Below are 19,698 nucleotides of genomic sequence, written 5' to 3'. Positions count from 1 at the left end.
TGGCCCCTGGCTGAGGGCCACATGTGCTTTGGCAGCCACCTTTCACTGGTCATGGCAGTCAGGGAACCTTGTCAAAGAAGAAAATGAGATTAAATTTTCATAATGGAGATTTTCCTTTCCATCCCCTCTAATTTCCGTCATGGATGAACTTCTGGCTTTCTCACCTCTTTGAAAAGTGCTATGCATTTTGCCCTCGGTAAGTTGTAGATGCAGATCCTGTGCATACACACCCACACCCACAGCCACACACACACACACACACACACACACCGTGTGGAGCTGCCCTGCAGCATCCCTTCTCTTCTTGCTCTGGGATGGAAACCCCTGGGCCCAGTGATGGGAACTCATGAAAGCATTTAAGAATTTAAGTTGTAGACTCTCCCTGATGTTTTGAGTTCACCAGCACCACCCTTTCCATTTCTGGCCTTTCTTCTCATTTTCTTTGTAAGGCTCTCTTGGTCCAGCAGGTAAATCTCTTTCACTATGGGTGTCCATCTTTATATGCTAATCCAGGGGTGAGTGATTAGGATGTCCCACCAGCTGTTATTTTACCTGTGGGTCTCAGTCCTGGTTGCATATCAATTTACTTGGAAAGCGTTTATTTTTTCTTTCCTGAGAAAATCATAATTTACACCAAGGGAGTGGTCTTTTTATAATGGTGATAAAATTGCGATGTTCTCATGCATTTTAGAATTGTACCATATTCTGGTAAATTGTTATCTTGTGTTGTACTACCTGGTAAAACCTCATCAGGTATCTTTTTCCTTCCTTTCTATTGTAACCTTTAAAAACCTTCCTGTATTGTACTGAGAATGCTATGAGCAGGCTGCAGGGATACATAGGGACCTACTGTGTTGGTTTTTAAACTTGCACATGCACCAGAATCACCTGGAGGAGTCGCTGAAACACAGGCTACCTGTCTCCATCCTTGTAATTTCTGATTGGGTAGGTTTTAATGGGACCCACAATTTGCAGATCGAACTAGCTCCAGGAGATGCTGCTGCTGGTACGTTGAGACTCCAGTGGATAAATGCCGTTGAGATTGTGCATACAGAGAGCTTTTCTAAGCCGGCAGAACCAAAATGTTAAGTGTGGTTGAGGACAGAAATTGGTCTGCTACTTGCTTTAGTCCTCTTTGGGGCTCTGGTAACCCTGGGCCCTGTGGATGAGGAAACTCCTCGTGCAATCAGCCTCAGGGAGTTTTGCATTCTGAGATTGTGTTTTGTTTTGCAGCCACACACCTGGGATTCTTTTTGACTCCTGTAAAGCATACATATAGCCTGGTCTTAGGCCTGTCAAAATTGGCACCCAATTTAGAAGAGCAATTGTAACCCCTGGTATCAAGAGTTCTTACATGATTTTAATAGCTCAGAAAAAATTAGATGACCACTGGAGAGAGCAGAGAGTGCCTGCCGCAGCTCTCCCTGGCAAGTCTTTTGTTATACTCCTGTTAGGAAGTTAGGTCAGAGGATTCCAGAGGGAAAAATACTGACATGAGAGATTCTTTACATTATTTTCCATCTAGCCAAATAAATAGAATTCCCTCTAAGCATCCGGATTCCAAAATGTTCATCAAGGACTCTGGTCCCAGCCAAGGAGAGAGAGAGTTCATGCCACCTGGCTTTCGTCCTCCCTTCTCATTTCAAGAAATCGCCCCAAGGATGGCCACCCTTGAGAACAGTCCACCAATCTCCACACTGATGGCTTGGGTTTTTTTTTTTTTTTTTTTCCCTTTTCTTTGACTCACACATAATTTACCATAAATTCCTCTAATTCTTGAGTTGAACAGTGTTGTATTTCTGTCAAGATTCTTCAGAGATATAAAAATATACCTTCTGTCACGTTAATTTTTAGAGAGTTTAAATTAAAACCCACATACCAAAGCTGCCTGCTCACACATGTCAGATAAAGTTGTGGACAAAATTTGTGGGGACCGAAACCCTTATTGTTTACCAAACCCCGTTTTCAGATTACAAGTGCCGTAGTTGATCCTGAACATGCTCCTAACAGCCTGTGTGTTGCTAAGGATGGATGAGGCTTGTTTCCTAGTTTCCTCTGACCCTCTCAAGTCAGGTCCTCAACGACAATGAGCGCGTAATAATTTCCATCAAGTTATCTTTTCGTGGTCTCTGTTGAAGTGTGGAAGGGGAAAGTTGGTATTTTTACCTTGTAATCTGGTGTGATTATAAACCATCTGCTCTTCTTCTGAGAAGCAGTGTGTGGCCAGAGTAAACTGTGCCAAAGAATTATGAGGCATTTATTAGCTCTTAGTAGGAATGGGTGGAAGCCTCTGCCCTACCTATTTGTAAATCTTAGGAACTGACAAATAAGAGTTCATTTAAAATGCCTTGGAATTCGAGGCCAAATCTACTTTGGAGGAGGAAAAAACACAGAAGTAACCAGTATTTCACTTTAAGCCCTTTGTATGGCTGGGACTTGCAGAGGCCTCATGTCTATGCTTTCTCAACCCTCAAAACAACTCCGGGAAACACTTGTTATTATTTTCCCCATGCACCCAAAGAGACACAGGGCCGGGGTTTGATATCAGGTCTGTCCTACCCCAAGCCATTGTGTTCCTCATTGCCACAAGTGCTCTGTGCATGCTGTGGGCCAGTCAGCTGAGCAAAGGGACCTATGGGTTCCGTTTGAAAGGATAACTTCCTGGACATCAGCAGGGAAAATGTCTGAAGACTTGAAGTCAGTTCTAATTTTTCAAAGGAACCTGCTGATAGCCTGTTCTTAACTGCAGTCTTCACGCGGTGATGGATTTTAGTCTGGAATTCAGCCTTGAATTATCCCCAGTGGCATGAGTTAAATGTAAGCGTCCCTTCTTAGTAGCACGTTGGTTGGCCATTGCTTTCTTCCCAGCAGCACTTTCCTTCCCTGCCCAAGTCTAACCCGGGGGTGGTGGGGGGTGGTGGGCAGGGGACCACTCCGTCAGCGCTGTCCGTGAACACCAAAACTCCTTAATAGACCAGAGACAATTTGCTGAAGAACCTCCCTCTCTTACTCTGTTTGTTTCCTCCTCTTAGAAGCTGTCACCAAATCCATTAACTCTGTTTTTCCCTCCTCTTTTTTTCTCATTCCTTTGTGATTTGCTCTTTATCTTTTCAGCATTTCCCCAATCCTGGTTATAAGTCTATTGTGAGTTGCCCATCTCTGACTGGGGGTTGGAAGTCCACAACAGACACCAAACATGTCAGGGAGGCCCCCTCCTCCACCCAACTCCTGTGCACATTGAACGGTTCACACACTCTCATGCTTGCTCTTCAGCCAGAAAAACACAAGTTCAAAGAACCAGTCACCCATTTGAAACCAAGGACATTCCCTCTGAAGGGCCTGGGTGCCTATCGTCAATCAGTATTTCATCCTTGCCTCTTGTTCCACCTGATCGATCGGCTGGTGAGAAAAATCACCATTTGGCTTGGAGCAGCAGGCATCACTGCCCAGCTGTGGGGTATCAAGTCTGTGCACACAGGAGACCACGTTAGTTGTAAACCATGAGCACAATTCTGATGTAGCTCTTGTTCTGAAGACAGGGAGCAGGTGAGAGAGAAGCAGCCCCTTCTAAAGAGAACAGGGCTGCTGCCTGTATACTTTCCACCACTCATCTATCATTCTCCATAGCATGTGTGCCAGACCCAGGGGTAGGCATTGTGAGCCAAGAGGTAGAAGAAGGCTGCTCCTTGCTGCAGGACACCCCGTGGGAGAAGGAGATCTGTGGTTAGGTGTTTATAGCTTGGGAAAAGTCCTGCAACAGAAGCCAGAACAAAGTGCTACAGCATTGCCAAAGAGCTTCATTCTGCCTGCTGGTGTCAGGGAACGCTTTGGGGAAAAACTTGGTGGTTGCTAAGATCTTTCCCTCGCCTAAGTCCACTGAAGCTCTCCATTTCCATGGCTTGAACCATGATTTCTAGCTGTGTGACTGGCATTTTCTGTCCTTGGTTACCAAGAGTAAACTCAAACCCACAGAGGTCAGTACACAGGAAACATGCTGTCCCACTCTCTATTCTAATTCACCAAAAACGATGGTGGATTTGACCACGGTGTTTGAACAACCCAGACTGGAGGGCAGTACGAGGTACCAGACTCATTGTGGCTTCTCGGTAACATTTACAGAAGAACAGACATTCTGTGTGCAGATAGAATCCAAGCAAATGGTTGCAAGCCAAAGCATCCACGGAATTGGATCTCAAAGTGGAAGGTGCCTTGCAGGAGATGTAGATGGGTTCTCTCTTTTAATATATAAGGGAGCAGACACCCGGAAAAGGGAAGTAGTATAATGCCTCCTGAATTAGGGCATTGTCAGAAAAGTTTCACATTCTTTGGACTTCCTGTGCCAGACCATTCCCCATTTGTTATCAAAGGGCTTTCTCCAGGCCGCCTCTGTGCTGTGGTCTCAAATGCAGATTGTGTCTAATTCTGTTACTAAGATTACGGAGTGCTGCTTGTACCTGGCCTGACAAGTACTCCCAGGTTGGCAAGCTACCACACCAAACAAAACCCTGCCATGATTTTCTAAAAGAGAGAGTGCTCTTAAGTTTCTCAGTGTTTCTAGAACACTGAGTGCCAATAGTTTGTGCGTCTCTGTGTTGTCATGAGCATTAAATACAATACGACACAGAAAGGACTTGATGCAGTGTCTGGCACACAGTAAGTTCTCAATGAGCCTTAACCATTGTTATTGCCAACTTGTTTGCCATTAGTAAGTTTTCACAAGTGGGCCAAGGATATAGTGTGTTCCAACAGAACAACTCTTTTTTTCTCCCATCTCCTAACCTGCCTGCTAGGTTCTTGTGTGTGCCATCTAAAAGGTATGCTGTTTCCCTTTCTTGACTATAATCTGCAAGCTTGGATTTTCTTAAGTATTCTACACCAGGGAGAAGTCAGAGCGGGTAAATTGCCCGCAAGTTTTCAGTGACTCTTCCTTAGCTTTTAACTCTGCATAGGGAATCGGAGTGTCGGGAGGCCTCTCTTCCTACCCTTTTCATTCCACCCCCTTCCACCTGAGTCACTGTCCTCGTCCTCTGCTGCCTTCTCTTCTCACCCTTCTCATCCTGCCTTTCCCCTCACCATCCCTGCCATCCCTGTCCACCTGCGGTGGGGCTCACACTGCTTCGCTGCCCTGCTGTTCCAGCGTGAGACCCCACAGTGGCAGCGTCCGGCTCCCAGCCCTCACGTCCTCTGCTCCAGCATGGAGTCCAGCTGCCTAAGGAAGGGGGCTGAGTGGCCCCATTCAGCATCCTTGGTTCAGTCACCAGACGTTAGGGGTGGGGTCTTGTAGGGCAACCATATCTGCCATTGCTCACCCTAGAGGGACTCCTGAGCAAAGGGGAGGGGTTCCAAGCTCAGCCATTTTCCATGCGCCCTACATGGGGCTGAATGGAGGTGTGTCCCGAGTGGCCCTCCCCAGGGTGAAAATGCCTTCAAAGGAATGGCTGAAGGAGGGGCTTGGGATCTCACGGTTCAGGGTTTGGTTGCTGGGTCTGTTACTGTGTAACCCTGCACTGGTCATCTTTGCCACCTCTGCTCCTTGTTTGCGGAATGTGAGTAATATAGTTGGGCTCTCACGTAAGCTAGTGGCAAGCAGTAAACCGAAGAGTGTGGGTAAAACTGGCATGGGCACTCTGCAGATGGTACTAAATATTTTAAACTGTGGCATTTCTTAAAAAGTCATGGGACTTTAAAATTTCACACTCTAATATATATGCAGTTTGTTCTAATATGAAAATATGAAAACATTTCATGTTTTTCCTAAAACCTCTTAGTAAAATCAAAATTCCAGGAAGAAAATTGCCATTTTTTATGAAGATCTTCAAGAAAAGATTCAGTTAGTCTCAACACTGATTACTCCTCCTCTGATGGTCTCTGATTGACATTCATTTTTTATATTGATAATTAGGAAAGTTGGAGTTAAAAGCTGCAAAGACTTAGGACTATGGTGGGAAGTTGTCAGCAGACCGAACACTGTCTTTGTTTTATATTTTCCCTTGTGATTTTCTGACCCAATTCTCCCATTTTGAACCTTCTCCCTGTTGCTGGGAGCTGCCTGAAGTCCTTAAAGCCAGGTGGGTGTGAACTGACCGTGACGGTTTCTGCTGCCTCCTCACAGCAGACCCGTCTTTATGCACTGCCTCCGGACAGCCGCACAGGTGCAGTGGCAACGGCGCACACACCTTGGGCCTCACCCTTGCCTTCCTCCCCTCGCATCCGACAGCCACATCCTCCTGCTTCCGCCTCTGCGTATCCCTCAAATCTGCCCCTTCTCCACCTCAGGACCACCTGCCACCGTCTCTCCCTTGGGTCCTAGTGGTGACTTTGAACTTGTCTGCCTGACTCTGGTGACCTCCTCCCTCCAGCCCGTGCTCCACACTCCTTCAGCCCACCAGTGCCCCAGGGCCCTTCCGTGGCCCTCCTGCCCTGTTTGCCTTATCTGCTGGTCTTGCCCTGTCTTGCCACATTCTGAGACGCTCCTCTGCCCCCGCAGTATGCGGTGGACTCAGGCCTCTTTCTCTGCATCAGTGCTCTTTGTTTTTCCGTCTCCACTGCTTGTGCTGTTCCTTAGGCCTTCACCACGTGAGCCATCGTCTCTTCCCTGACCGCCCTCAGGCGTCGCTCCCACTCTGCTGCTTCTGGTCCTTGGCTCTGCGCCGTGGTCACACACGCTCCAGTGCCTCGTTGCTGCCTCTCCCTCTCGCAGGGCCTGGCCCTGTGCCCCTCTGAAGCTCAGCAGGTGTTTAATGAATGAATAAATGAGGTAGTGAGAGAATGTGGGAACCCTTCCACATCTCTCTTGAGTTCTCACCCCGCTCCAGAGGTGCCTTTGTGTGTGACATGTCGACATCCCCACCTTTATTTTATTCTTAATGTAAAATTGGAAGACAGGGTCCCTGACCTCTGAAGACTTGGAAGCAGTGCACGATAAGTTGCAGCTCTGGGATTCTTAAGAAAGAGGCAGGGAAAGTCACCAGCAAGCTTCACTGGCAGTGCGTTTGTGGTGAGGTAACCCTAGGATCCTTGCATTCCCGTTTTTCACCATTTGCAAAATGACTGGTTGTCATTGGTGATGACCTAGTTGCTGCCACTCCAGAATAAGGAGAGAGGAAGTGTCCACAGTGCTCCAGTGCCCTGGATTGACTAGGAGTGGCCCTGGCCCCAGAGAGGGCCTAGAGCCCTCGCTTTGCAGATAAGGCTGTGACGCGCTCAGAACTCGGGGCTGACTGGTTCTGTCATGTTCTCATTCATCCTTTCTTCATTTCCTTACGGGTTAGCATTTACTCTGAGCAGAGCTACTCAGGGCTTTTCCTCAGGGCTGCTGCTATGTGCAGAGGTGGGACTCTGTCTGCTCCAGAGCTAATGGTCTAGCAGGGCAGGGCCGCCACAAGGACTCAATTTGTTAATTTAATGCAGAAATCAGTTGGGCATATGAAGAATTTATTTGCTCCAGAGAGGGGGGAGAGAGAAAATACTCAGAAAAGCTCACAGAGATGGCTACAGTTTCACCAGGCTTCAAGGATGCACAAGAGTTATCCCTGTGTGGGAACAGGGAGAGGTACATTCCAAGTGAAGGGCCAAGGATTCTCACGTGTACTGAAGAGCCATGAGAGGCAGTGGGGAAGGTGAGGCCCCATGGGAGACTTTGAGTGTGGTGCTTTGAGCTGCAGCAGGAATGGATTTATATTGCTGATCCAGTTTGTTGTTTAGAGATTGCCCTGGTAGTGCGTTGAGGGCTCTCTGGGACATGAGCAGAACTGGCTTTAATATTCCCTGTGGGAGATGATAGGAGAAGCAGTGCGAGAGAGAGATGGACAGGATGTGGGACCAATCCTGGAGGGTTAGGTAAAGGGAAGAGTTAGAGGTGACTCACAGGTTTTTGGCCAAAACCTATGAGTGGAGATGGGGGTAGAAGCTGAACCAGACCTTGGCCTGTTGATTCACCTCCCAATGTGAGGGAAGTGAGGCTGTTTTAGTAGCTTCTAGGCTGTTAAAGGGGTAACTTGGCCTCTATAAAGTGACCAGCTCAAAGGTTTCTTGGGTAGAAAAAAAGAATGACCAGCTCTGTTGATGGCCTGAGAAAGAAGTGGTGTTTCCGTGTTGCTCCTGTGAGAGGCCAGCTCGAGTTCCTCTTCTAAGAAAGTAAGTCAAGGGCTGCAACATGGCCTAGAGGTTAAGCTGCCCCCTGCAGTGCTGGCATCGCATATGGCACCAGTTCAAGTCCTGGCTGCTCTACTTCCCATCCAGCTCCCTACTAATGTGCCTGGGAAAGCAGAGGAAGATGACCCAGGTCTACATCCACGTGGGAGACCTGGAAGAAGCTCCTGGCTTCTAGCTTCAGCCCGGCCCTGACCTGGCCATTGTGGCCATTTGGGGATTGAACCAGCTGATGAAAGATGTCTGTCTTTCTCTCTGTAAATAAATAAATAAATAAATAAATAAAATCTTTAAAAAAGAGTAGAAGTCACCTCCTGATTATGGAGGAGGAGACAGACTGTGCTGCCTGCGGTGGTAAGAAGCTGGTATTTTGTTGTTTGTTTGTTTTCTACTTGTGTTTACTTCTGGGAGAAAAGAAGCAAAGCATAGCAGGGGACTTTCCAAAGACAGACCTCTGATTCATGTGCAAGTCTGAGAGGGTTCTTTGCCAGAAATCTCAGAACTGAGCCCCACAGAGGAAGAGACCGGTGGAAGGGCAGGGGAGAGAGGATGACCTTCTCAGCCGTGGAATAGTGCAGAAACCCCGGCAAAGTTTGATTCCAGAGTCAGATTCATTGATTTAATTTTTAAAAAGACCTTCAAGGGGCCAGTGTTGTGTCTTAGTGAGTAAAGCCACTGCCTGTGACATCAGAATCCTTTATGGGTGCTGTTAAGTTTCCTAGCTTAGATCCCTGGAAAAACAGAAGATGGCCCAGGTGCTTGGGCCCCTACCACCCATGTGGCAGACCCTAATGAAGTTCCTGGCTTGGCCCTGGCTCAGTGCTAGCCATTGTGGCCATCCGGGTAGTGAACTGGCAAATGGAAGGTCTCTCTGTGTCTCTGCCCACCCTCCTCACCTCTCTGTAACTCTTTCAAATAAATAAATAAATCATAAAAAAGACATTCTAATCAGTCTGTTTATGATCAGACTTAGACCAGAGTATTTGTGATCAAAGTCACGAAATAGTAAGAAAAATACTAAATTGGCTCTTATATGTTTTCAAATTTTTGTTTTTTGTTTTTTTTGTTTTGTTTTGTTTTGTTTTGTTTGATAGGCAGAGTAGACAGTGAGAGAGAGAGAGAAAGGTCTTCCTTTTGCCGTTGGTTCACCCTCCAATGGCCGCTGCGGCCGGCGCACTGCAGCCGGAGCACCGCACTGATCGAAGGCAGGAGCCAGGTGCTTCTCCTGGTCTCCCATGGGGTGCAGGGCCCAAGCACTTGGGCCATCCTCCACTGCACTCCCTGGCCACAGCAGAGAGCTGGCCTGGAAGAGGGGCGACCAGGACAGAATCCGGTGCCCCGACCGGGACTAGAACCCAGGGTGCCGGCGCCGCAGGCAGAGGATTAGCCTAGTCGTGGTGCCGGCCTGTTTTTAAATTTTTAAGAATAAACACCCTTTTATTTTTTCCATGAGTTTAAAAATATTTATTTTTATCCACTTGAAAGGCAAAAAGAGTAACAGAGACAGACATTGAGGGAGAAAGAAATTGTTGATGTGTTGGTTCATTCCCTAAACGCCCACAACAGCTAGGGCTGGGTCAGGCCAACACCAGGACCCAGAACTCAATCTGGCTCTACCATCTGGGTAGCAGGCACCTAAGTACCAAAGCTGTCACCTGCTACCTTGCAGGAAGCTGAAATTGGAAGCAGAGGTGAGACTCAAACTCGGGCACTGTGATAGGGGATGCAAGGATCCCAAATGTGGTCTTAAGGACTGCCCCAAACTCCTGCCTCTGGGTCTCGGATCGTATCCGTTCAGGCTATTCAGGCATCACTGTTTTTTAATTATTTTAAGAATCAACTCTGCTAATGAAGGTGTAGCAGAGAACTTGGTTTAGACTGAAGAGTCAGCATAGAAAGTAGCAATAGGAATCCCCAGAAAAAATGTGTGAGGTACCTACCATTGGTTTGGAAGGGATTTTATTCTACAATTCCTGAACTTCAGTGGGCCTATTATAAAGTTCAGAGGATTGTTGAACTTGGATGGTTCAAAAAATTTAAACCTTTATTTTTGCCAAGTCATAATTGATATGAGAAAATTACAGAGAAAATCCCTTTTATGAATGTAGGGTTGAAAATGTGTGTTAGCAATAGCATTCACCATTAGAAATTACAGCTCTTTGCATACTGTAGTTGTTGTAGATACCTGCAAATATCATTGATACTCATCACTGCTTTGGATTTATAATAGTCTCAGGATCCAGCACCATGTGGCGTGATCCAGTGCTTTAATAAATGAGTAAATACGTTATTATTATCTCACAAATTTGGTTTTTACAACTTGATAACTAAACTTCAGTGTAGTTAATTTTCTTTTGAATGTGTTGTCTTTTAAGCATTTAACAACATCATTCTGAGCAAGTTTCATCAGCTTCACAACTAGAGAGGTCCGTGGCACACAGAAGGTTAATATCCCCTGGCTCGTACCTTGTCGTTGTGGCATGCAACCTCCACCTGGTGGCAGCATACGCCTTACAGGTTGACTCTGTAGTCAACAGTTGAGAAGAAACTTACTTAAAAATAATAGTATACTTGAATGTGGTTTTTAAATACTTTAGACCACAACCCACAGTAAGAAGTAGGTTTTCCATCATAACCCAGTACTCACATCCTTACATTTCACAGAGTAGATCTTGACCTTACCTTGTGATGCATCGATATTTTTTATTGCATTGTAGTATTCTCTTTCATTAAAATGAGATGCTAGTTGCAACATACTAAGCTGCTGTTTAGTGGGTCAGAGTGCACTATTTGACATCATGGGAGAATATCAACAAACTTCATTTTGGTCTCCCACAAAAAAAGCCACACTTGTCAACAATACTTGTCAATGAATATGAATGTATTTTCTGCACCATTTAAAAATTATTTAGGGGTGGGCACTTGGCTTAGAGAGTCAGACACCTGCATTCCTTATCAGGGTGCCTAGGCTCAAGTCATAGCCCCATTCCTGATTCCAGCTTCCTGCTAATGCACAACCTAGGAGGTAGAAGGTGATGGCTCAGTTAGCTGTGTCCCTGCTACTCATGGGCGACCTGGATTGGGTTTCTTGTTTCCAGCTTCAGCTTGGTCCAGCACCAGTCATTGTCAGCATTTGAGGTATAAATCAGCAAATGAGCGTGCACGTTCCTTCTTCCTCCCTTCACCTCCCTTTCCCTGCCCTCCCCCAAACTTTCAAATCAATAAAAAATATTGCAAATATTTTCACGTTACCATTTATATACACTAAGGAACTGATCTTAGCTCTATGTCAAAGATGCTACATCAAGAAATAGAATATTCCCATCACCACACATTTTCTTTGTGCTGGTTCTAAGCCAGTGCCTCCCTGGGCAGTCACTGTTCTGATTTCTTTCACTGTACATTGGTTTTACCTTTTTAGAATTTCACTTAAGTGGAATTGTCCACTATGTCTTCTTTTCTTCTGATGTCTTTTTCTCAATATAATATTCTTGAGATGAATGCATGTTGCATGTACCAGTAGGTTGGTGAGTAGCATTCCACTGCATGACCAAACTAGAATTTCTGTGTTTTCCTAACATACCACATTTGGTTAGTCCCCTGTCGGTAGGCTTTTTAGTTGTCTTTGGTATTAGTTGTTAGGAATAAAACTTACACGACCATTTGTGTGTGCATCTTTGTGTGCATACATACTTTAGATTTCTTAGGTAAATACCTGGGGTGCAATTGTTAGTGTAATCTGTAAATAAAAAATATGTTTAACTATAGGAAACTGGCAAACTACTTGCCAAAGTGGTTAAACCATTTTACGTTTCTGTCAGCACTGTGTGCGAGTTTGTCTTTGCCAACATGTGGTGGTGGTGTGTCATTCTTTGACATTTTAATCATTCTGCTGAGTTGTATCTCTTAGTGGTTTTAATTTGCCTTTGCCTGTTGACTGATGATGATGAATACTTTTTTTCACGTGCTTCTTGACTACTCATTTATCCTGTTTATTTAAGCCTGTGTTATTTATTTTGTAATATCCATTTGTAGGAGTTCTTTATATGTTGTGCATACCAGTCCTTTATGTCAAATATATGTTTTGGAATACATTTTTCCCATTCTGTGACATACATATTCATGGTACTTTATGATGAACAGAATTTTGAATTTTGACAATGTCTAATTTTATGATTTTTCTTCCATAGTGCTTTCTGAATCCTAAGAAATCTTTTCCTACTTCATACATCAGGAAGGTTGTTTTGGCTTTTGTATTTGAGTCTATGTCCATCTCAAATCCTTTTTTTTTTCTTTATTAGTTTACAAAGCAAAATTTGTGAGGTAGTAATACAGAGTTTCCATTTACCCCTCACCCAGGCTTCCTCTAGTATCAGACTCTCATATAGCGTATTTCTCCCAATTACTGAACCACACCCAGCTTTCCCTATTTTTCGCCATCTCAGATTCTGTGTATTGTCTGCAATGTGTCAAGTTTCCTTTTCTCTCCATATTAATAACTGATGTTCTAACACCATTTGTTGAAACTACTTTTTTCCTCTGAATGATAGCACAGAATTTTTTTAATCAGTTTTTCTACCAGAGGAACCCAAAAGTGACTTTTCCTGTGGGCTGTGAACTGAACCTTCCAATCCCTTAGACCATCCCAACCTATGGGCTTGGTCATCAGTTCCTTCTCAGATTTGTTTATCTGGGTCTTGTGACTATCAGAAATTACTCATAAGGTGTGAGGACTTATAAAGCTACAAGGTTTTACAGGGTCCACAGCTATGCTGTCAAATAAGGAGCCACATGTAGCTATTTAAATTAAATTAAAAATTTATATTCTCAAAGTAGCCACACTTCAAGCACTTAATTTCAGGTTCAGCTATTGGCCACATTATGGAACACAGCAAATATAGAATATTTCCACTTTTTTTAAGTGCACAGTGCTAACCTGTAGAATAAGAACAGAGACAGGCTTTGGTCTGCTTCATAGCTTTTTTTTCAAAAACATTTATTTTATTTGAAAGAGAGAGAGATCCCCAATCTACCCAAATGCCTACAACAGCCAGAGCTGGCCGAGGCTGAAGTCAGCAGCCCAAAACTAATCTAGGTCTCCCATGTTGGTGGCAGGGACCCAAGTACTTGAGCCATCACGTGCTGCCTCCCAGGGTTTGCATTATAGGAGGTTGGAGTTAGAAGCAGAGTTGGTATGCAAACTGCACTACGAGACGCAAATGTCCCAAGCTGCATCTTTACTGCTGCACCTGAGCCTGCCCTTTGTTGCGTATTCTAATGGAGCCTTAGCTTAGATAACTAACATCGAGCATCTACCACCTTCTCCTTGACTCTTTCTCATTCCTTCTTGCTTTATTTCTATTCCAAGATGTCTGTCCCAACCAGTCTTATTGTCTGTCTAAAAAAAATGCTATAGCTTCTACCTGTTCTTTTCCTGCTTAGAGGAAAGAATTCCCCTGGCACAGGATCATTCTTCTCTGGAGCCTACTTAGCACTGACCTACTTAGCTTCCCTTGGTGTTTGATAATCCTCCAACTGCCACCGGGGTGTCTGGGCATCCCCTTTCAAGGTGTGGCACCAAGATAGACATTTTTGTTTTGTTCTGTCCTGATGAACCTTGCGTGTCTCCTTAGTGTTTCCACTTCAGGCTTTAAACTTAGGAAAAGTAGAGAGTTATAACCTGTAGCCTTGTCCCACAGATTTCTGTGCAGTCGTGAACTTTGCTGCCATTGCATCATGAGCAACCACATAGGAATTCGGGAGATTTTCTCTCATTGTTTGCCGGGCGTGAGCTGCACCGACACTCACTCTGCCATTTCTGTCTTTCAGTGCGGGAATTTTGCTGTCCTGGTGGATCTTCATATATCCCCGCAAGATCCAAACAAAGATACCAGCTGGTTTTCTGAACAGAAGAAGGAGGTACTACAGAACTTTTCACTGTTTAATGCAAGTGGCTGCTAATGCAACAAGAAATTTAGCTTTTCCCAGCTTTCATTTCCATTAGCGGGAAAAGCCGCAGTTGTGTGTCCTCCTTGACCAACAGCTGTATTCCCAGTGACAGACACCGATACACACTCCTTTCCACTTTAGAAACTGACCATCTGTACATTGCACTTCCAGAATGACTATAAAAACAAACTATATTAATATGTAGTATATGGAGAAGAAACTGGCCATAGTGGCAAAAAAACCAACAAACACTACCTGACTAGCTTTCCTGTGATAATTGTTCTCAGTCAGCTTCTGGAAATCGCTAGCAGCTGTCCCTCCCTTCACTCACCCAAAGGTAGTGTCATCATTGTTTTATTATTATTATCAGATGATATTTATATAATGTACTTATTGTTATAATACTGTCATTATTTTGCAAAGATACCTGAGAAATGGAAGGCCCCAGGTTCAGGTAGCGACCTGGACTCCTTTCTGTAGCAGGCCTACCTCTCCTGCTGCCACTCACCTTTACCAAGTTCCAAGCTTTAGCATGCCCCATGAATCAAATCGGTTCATTCATTTTCCCAAAATGACTAACATTCGCCTGAAGGGACCTCACCCAAAAGGCCTCTGACACAACTTAGAACAGCAGTGTTGTCAAATCTCCTATTCCAGGCCCAGAATTTCCTTTCTTCTCTCCCAGCTTTCCCATCTCAGCCTTAAGCCTTTTGTGTTGATATTTAGTCAGCTTTGCCCGAGAGAACGTTGATTTAGAATGCTTTAAAATAAAGCTATGAATGTGTGAATCACCCCCGAGCCAAAGCATGAAGCTCCATTGTTTTAGGGGTGCCACCTGCAACAGGGTGACTCCGCCTAGCACCCACTGCAGGGCAGCAGGGAGTGACTTAGCAAAGGTGCGCATGCACCGCAGGACCTGCTGCCAGAGCTGGGTTGTGCCAGCAAGCTGAGCATTCCTGTCACGGCAAAGCAGACGACTTGCTGCTCCTGCGTCACGCCATTCCTTTAATGTGCACGTTCACTGACGTTAGCATTGTTCTGAGATCGTTTGTGTGTGAGTCTAAGAAAGGAGAAAGGCGAGTTGAGGAAAAGATGGGACCCTCGCTCATGCGTAGTGTCTCGGTGCCTTTTTTTTTTTTTTTTAATCCTCAGATGATCCAGTGATTGGGATTTCACGAGCAGCCGATTTGATAGCATTTTAACAGTCATGTTAGATAGTGACTGTCTATTGAGTTCATTCTTAGAGAAAGGAGCTAATTACATGGATTAAGCAAATATTTGTTTGTTTGGAGCCCAGCATGAGTAGCATTTGACCCAAAAAGTCCAACTTAAACTGTTAATTTGTCCACTGGGGGGAGTGCACATACGCCCCTACTAGCTGAGAGATGTCACTTGCATCTCTGTCTCATTGATTTTCACTTAGTTTTCTTGTCAGCCCTCCACGAGTAACTGGCAGGTTGTACTTTCTTGCATTTCTCTGGTTCTGAAGAGACTGCTTCCCTACACGTGGTGTGGTCAGTTATCAGGGAACCTCGGCCACATTGCGCGTGGTCTACCTTTTGTTCGTCAAACCTGACTCACAAAAGGAAAAGCCCCAAAAACCTTAGGGAGAAAGCGTGTGTGTATGGGCCTTTGCTTTATTTTTGTCACACACTATTTTTAGTTCTAGCCTTATAGGGCATTTATGGCCAAATTCTAACAACCCCTGTTTCCATGTATGTCTTTCACATATTTTCTAGCTCAGTCATCATTGAACCCTGCATGTGAAGTGAAATTCTTTAATTGTTAAAATAACAGTATGAGGCAAGCCTGCCTTTCTGTTGGGTGAACAATGCCAAAACATGGACTGTAAATGGATATCTCTGTATTCCACAAGGCACTACATCTCCGAGCTGCAAAGTGGAAAGCAGGAAAAGGGAGACTAGTATTTGTATTTTATCTAGAAACTCACATTTGTGAAGTCAGTTGAGGGTTTTCTATACTGTTTGAGAAGTGCAGGTATTTGCATTAAAAGAAAAGTTTCACTATCACTGCTCTTCAGAGCAGCTGAAAACTTTTTCTTGTTTTAATTCTGGAAGATTCTGAGAGATCAGCCTGCAATGGCATCAGTAAGAAACCAGTGAAACAGGTTTGAGGTGACCTGGGCAGCTGAGAGCCTGCTTCAGAGTCTTTGGGAATCGACCCAGGATTATCAGTCCGTACCAATCGTTTCTGCATTTAAATTAAGAAAATTAGATTTATGTTATGATCCCCCCACCTTTTCCTATATTATATTACATTTTCCTGGTAGTACAGGGAACACTACACAAGAGTATCTTCCCATTTCGTGGTTGAGCTTTTAAATTTTTGTTTTCTTTTTATAAATAACCAATATATAAACTTGACATTTCCAGAATTTTGCTGGTAATACAACATGTTTAAATTGAATTAAAACTATGTTTCTGTGGTCTAATAAAGGTTAATCTACTTTATAGAAGTAGAAGATAATTATTTTTATTAATAATAGATCAATATGGTGCACTCTTAACAAAAGCAAATGGGCATTCACAGTGTCATCAGCAAGCGTGGGAAAGAAAGTCAGATCACTGATGTCCAGTCCTCTGTTTAATACAGGGCTCACAACTCTGCTTTACTAGAGTTCTAAACCTGAGGTCAGAAACAAATAAATGATGGTATTTAGATTAAGAAATTTATTTTTTTTAAATATTTATTTATGTATTTGAAAGAATTAACAGAGAGAGAGGGAGGAACATAAAGAGAGATCTTCCATCTGCTGATTCACTCCCCAGATGGCAGCAATAGCCAGGGCTGGCCCAGGCCGAAGCCAAGAGCCAGGAGTTTCATCCGTGTCTCCCACATGGGTGGCAGAGGTCATAATCCTTAGGCCATCTTCCACTGCCTTTCCCAGGCCACTAACAGGGAGCTGGATCACAAGCGGAGCAGCCAGGACATGAACCAGCTCCCAAATAGGATGCTGGCTTCCCAGGCAGCAGCTTTACCTGCTACACCACAATGCCAGCCCCAAATTAAACTAAGGTTGAAGGGCTAGCACTGTGGCTTAGTGGGTGAAGCCGCTGTCTGTGGCACCAGCATTCTATTTGAGTGCCAGTTCAAGTCTCGGCTGTTCCACTTCTGATCCAGCTCCCTGCTAATGCCCCTGGCAGGGCAGCGGAAGGTGGCTCAAGCACTTGAGCCCCTGCACCCATGTGGAAGACCCAGAGGAAGTTCATGGTTCCCGGCTTTGGATTGGGCCAGCTCCGGCCATTGTAGCCATTTGGGAAGTGAAACAGCATGTGGAAGACCTCTCTCTCCCTCTCTCTCTCCCTCTCTAACTTCGCCTTTCAAATAAATAATATTTAAAAAAATAAACTGAGGTTAAAAATGTGAAATTTGTATGTCAAAATCGCCTTTCCCAGCTTCTCTTGGACATATTGGAGAATCTTGCAGCACTGGGTCTGCACACCTGACAGCAGTGGTTGGGCTGTGACCATCCGTGGGCCCCTAGACCATCTGCACGGACAGTGACCCAGCGGGCCCCTTCTCCTGGCCCCTTTCCTCGTGTTCAGCCCCCTGTGTGGGTGGGCGTGTCTGCAGTGTTCATTCCCCCAGGCCCTTGCTGCCAGCCAGCATGGACTATACTTGGCTTCTTTTCTTTTTTTGTCACAATACAGTAAGTGATTGCTATTTACCGAGGAACATTCTTCGCCTTGCTGATTTTTATCACTTCATCACCCTGATTTGTACCTTGAAGTGTTTCTGTCATCTTTTCAGCGATGTGAAACTGAGGCAGCAAGAAAGGAAATGAATTTTCCAGTTTGCAGAGTGGGCCAGCATCCTGGCTTCCCATAAATCTCAGCAGCAAATTTAAAACTGCGGTGTTATCCAAAAGCACACATCACATGCCTTCCAGACTTCATAGCTAAATTAAAAAGCAAACACAATGAAATGTCCAATGTTGACTTTTTCATATGTACTGTGTTAACTTTTTTGCATTGCATTAAATTAGAAAGTTATATCCAATTTTTGTGTTTGTTTTAGGAAGTGTGTTTATTGTTAAAAGAAACCATTGATTCAAGAGTTAAGGAATACTTGGAAGTTCGTAAACAACACAAGCCATCAAGTCCTGAATTCACAAGATCCAATCCTTTGTCCTTAAAAGGTAGGCACAGAGCACTTTGATTATGGACACAGAAGATAAAATTTCTGCTTTGTAGAGATGGCAGTTGTGTTGGACTTGTCGTGTTAGTATAGTGATACATTTAAAAAATATGTTGTAATGAAAATACTTTGTTTGAGTAAAGAAAATTAACTAGAAAGCCCCTAAGGGCTTTTAATGGTAGGCAAAATAAATAAAAATAGCAAATAAAACATTCCTAAGGAAACTGAATTCTTTAAAAGAATTTTTTTTTTGACATGTAGTCTCACAAGTGGGTTTATATTAATACCGACTTAAATTGATTTGGTGCCTTAGACTTTTAAAAAATGTTTTCATGTATGTCACCCTAATTCAAAGTTTTTCAAATGGGGTCAGTCTTATCCCCGGGGGACATTGGATAATGTCCACAGCAGTTTCAGTTGTCTTAACTGGTGAGAGATGGAGCAGTACTGGGGAACCTCCTCTCAAGACAAAATGATCAGACTCCAAACTTGAAGGCAGCAAGGTTGAGATATCCATCCTGTTTTCTAATAACACGTGAGGTGACAGCTTTTAGGTATAGGCGAAGATGCTGGGTGTCTGCAGAATTATATGCTGCCCAAATAAAACATCTTCTAAAGGACGGAGATGATCCTGTTTGTTCAGTATCTTCGCCTCCCACCACCCCTGCTCTGAACTTAACCCAGGGCCAGCTTTAGTGACATGTTGAACGAAGTCGGATGCTAAGTCACAGAACCTGAACTCAGACCTGGCTCTTCTGACTCCCAACTCGGTGTTCTTTCTACCCTCAGGGTTGGGTTTTTAATTTTTTGGAATTTTCATAGCACTATTTGTTGTACACACACAGTCACCCCAGTTAATTCTCAGAAGCCTCTAGACTGCTGTGAACCAGACGGCAGCAGTGCAACACCTCTTCAGGAAAAACACTATGCACCCCTTCGATGGCATCCTGGATCCGGTGTTCGCCCTGGTGTGGGTGAGGCAGGCAGATTGCTGTTACCCAAACTGAAAGCCTGAACAAAAGGAATTTTCAGTCCGAACAGTGTTGTAGTAGGTGATGTTTTCTGTTTTGTCTCCGTAGTAGTATATAAATCTTGAGGAAACCATAGGAATGCGCACGCTTCGTATGCCCACAGACCTGGCTTGTCTTGCTTTCTGTTATGAGAGGAAAAGTAAGAGCCAGCACCGCATCCCAGTGAGCTAGGTGCTCCAGTGGGCCTGCTCGGTAGCCGTTCTCCACCCACCCTTCAGGGTCCTCTTCGCTGCTGAGGGCAGGAAGCAGAATGTTTCACTTCCCACACTTTCTCACAAGAAGGCAACATAGTTCTGGGTCCAAAATGGCAGTCAGAGCTGTTCGTGGACTTACATGGGAACAAAATGTTGTTTTTAAACAGAAAAGTGATCTTATACTGTATGGATATGTGACTGTTGTGAACTGTGTT

At 44.4% G+C, this 19,698-nt stretch overlaps 1 protein-coding gene across 1 annotated transcript in view; it reads left to right on the top strand.

The window, feature by feature from the left end:
* The window catches only part of SLX4IP (SLX4 interacting protein), a 229,269-nt gene that overhangs the window by 128,066 nt on the left and 81,505 nt on the right, over nt 1-19,698 (top strand). Inside the window, 2 exon segments of the mRNA XM_062202515.1 lie at nt 13,981-14,070; nt 18,139-18,259. Coding sequence (XP_062058499.1) covers nt 13,981-14,070; nt 18,139-18,259 — 211 coding nt within the window.

The sequence above is a fragment of the Lepus europaeus genome, chromosome 10 (assembly GCF_033115175.1).
Source record: "Lepus europaeus isolate LE1 chromosome 10, mLepTim1.pri, whole genome shotgun sequence".
NCBI lineage: Eukaryota > Metazoa > Chordata > Mammalia > Lagomorpha > Leporidae > Lepus > Lepus europaeus.
This window is presented reverse-complemented; position numbering and strand designations above follow the sequence as displayed.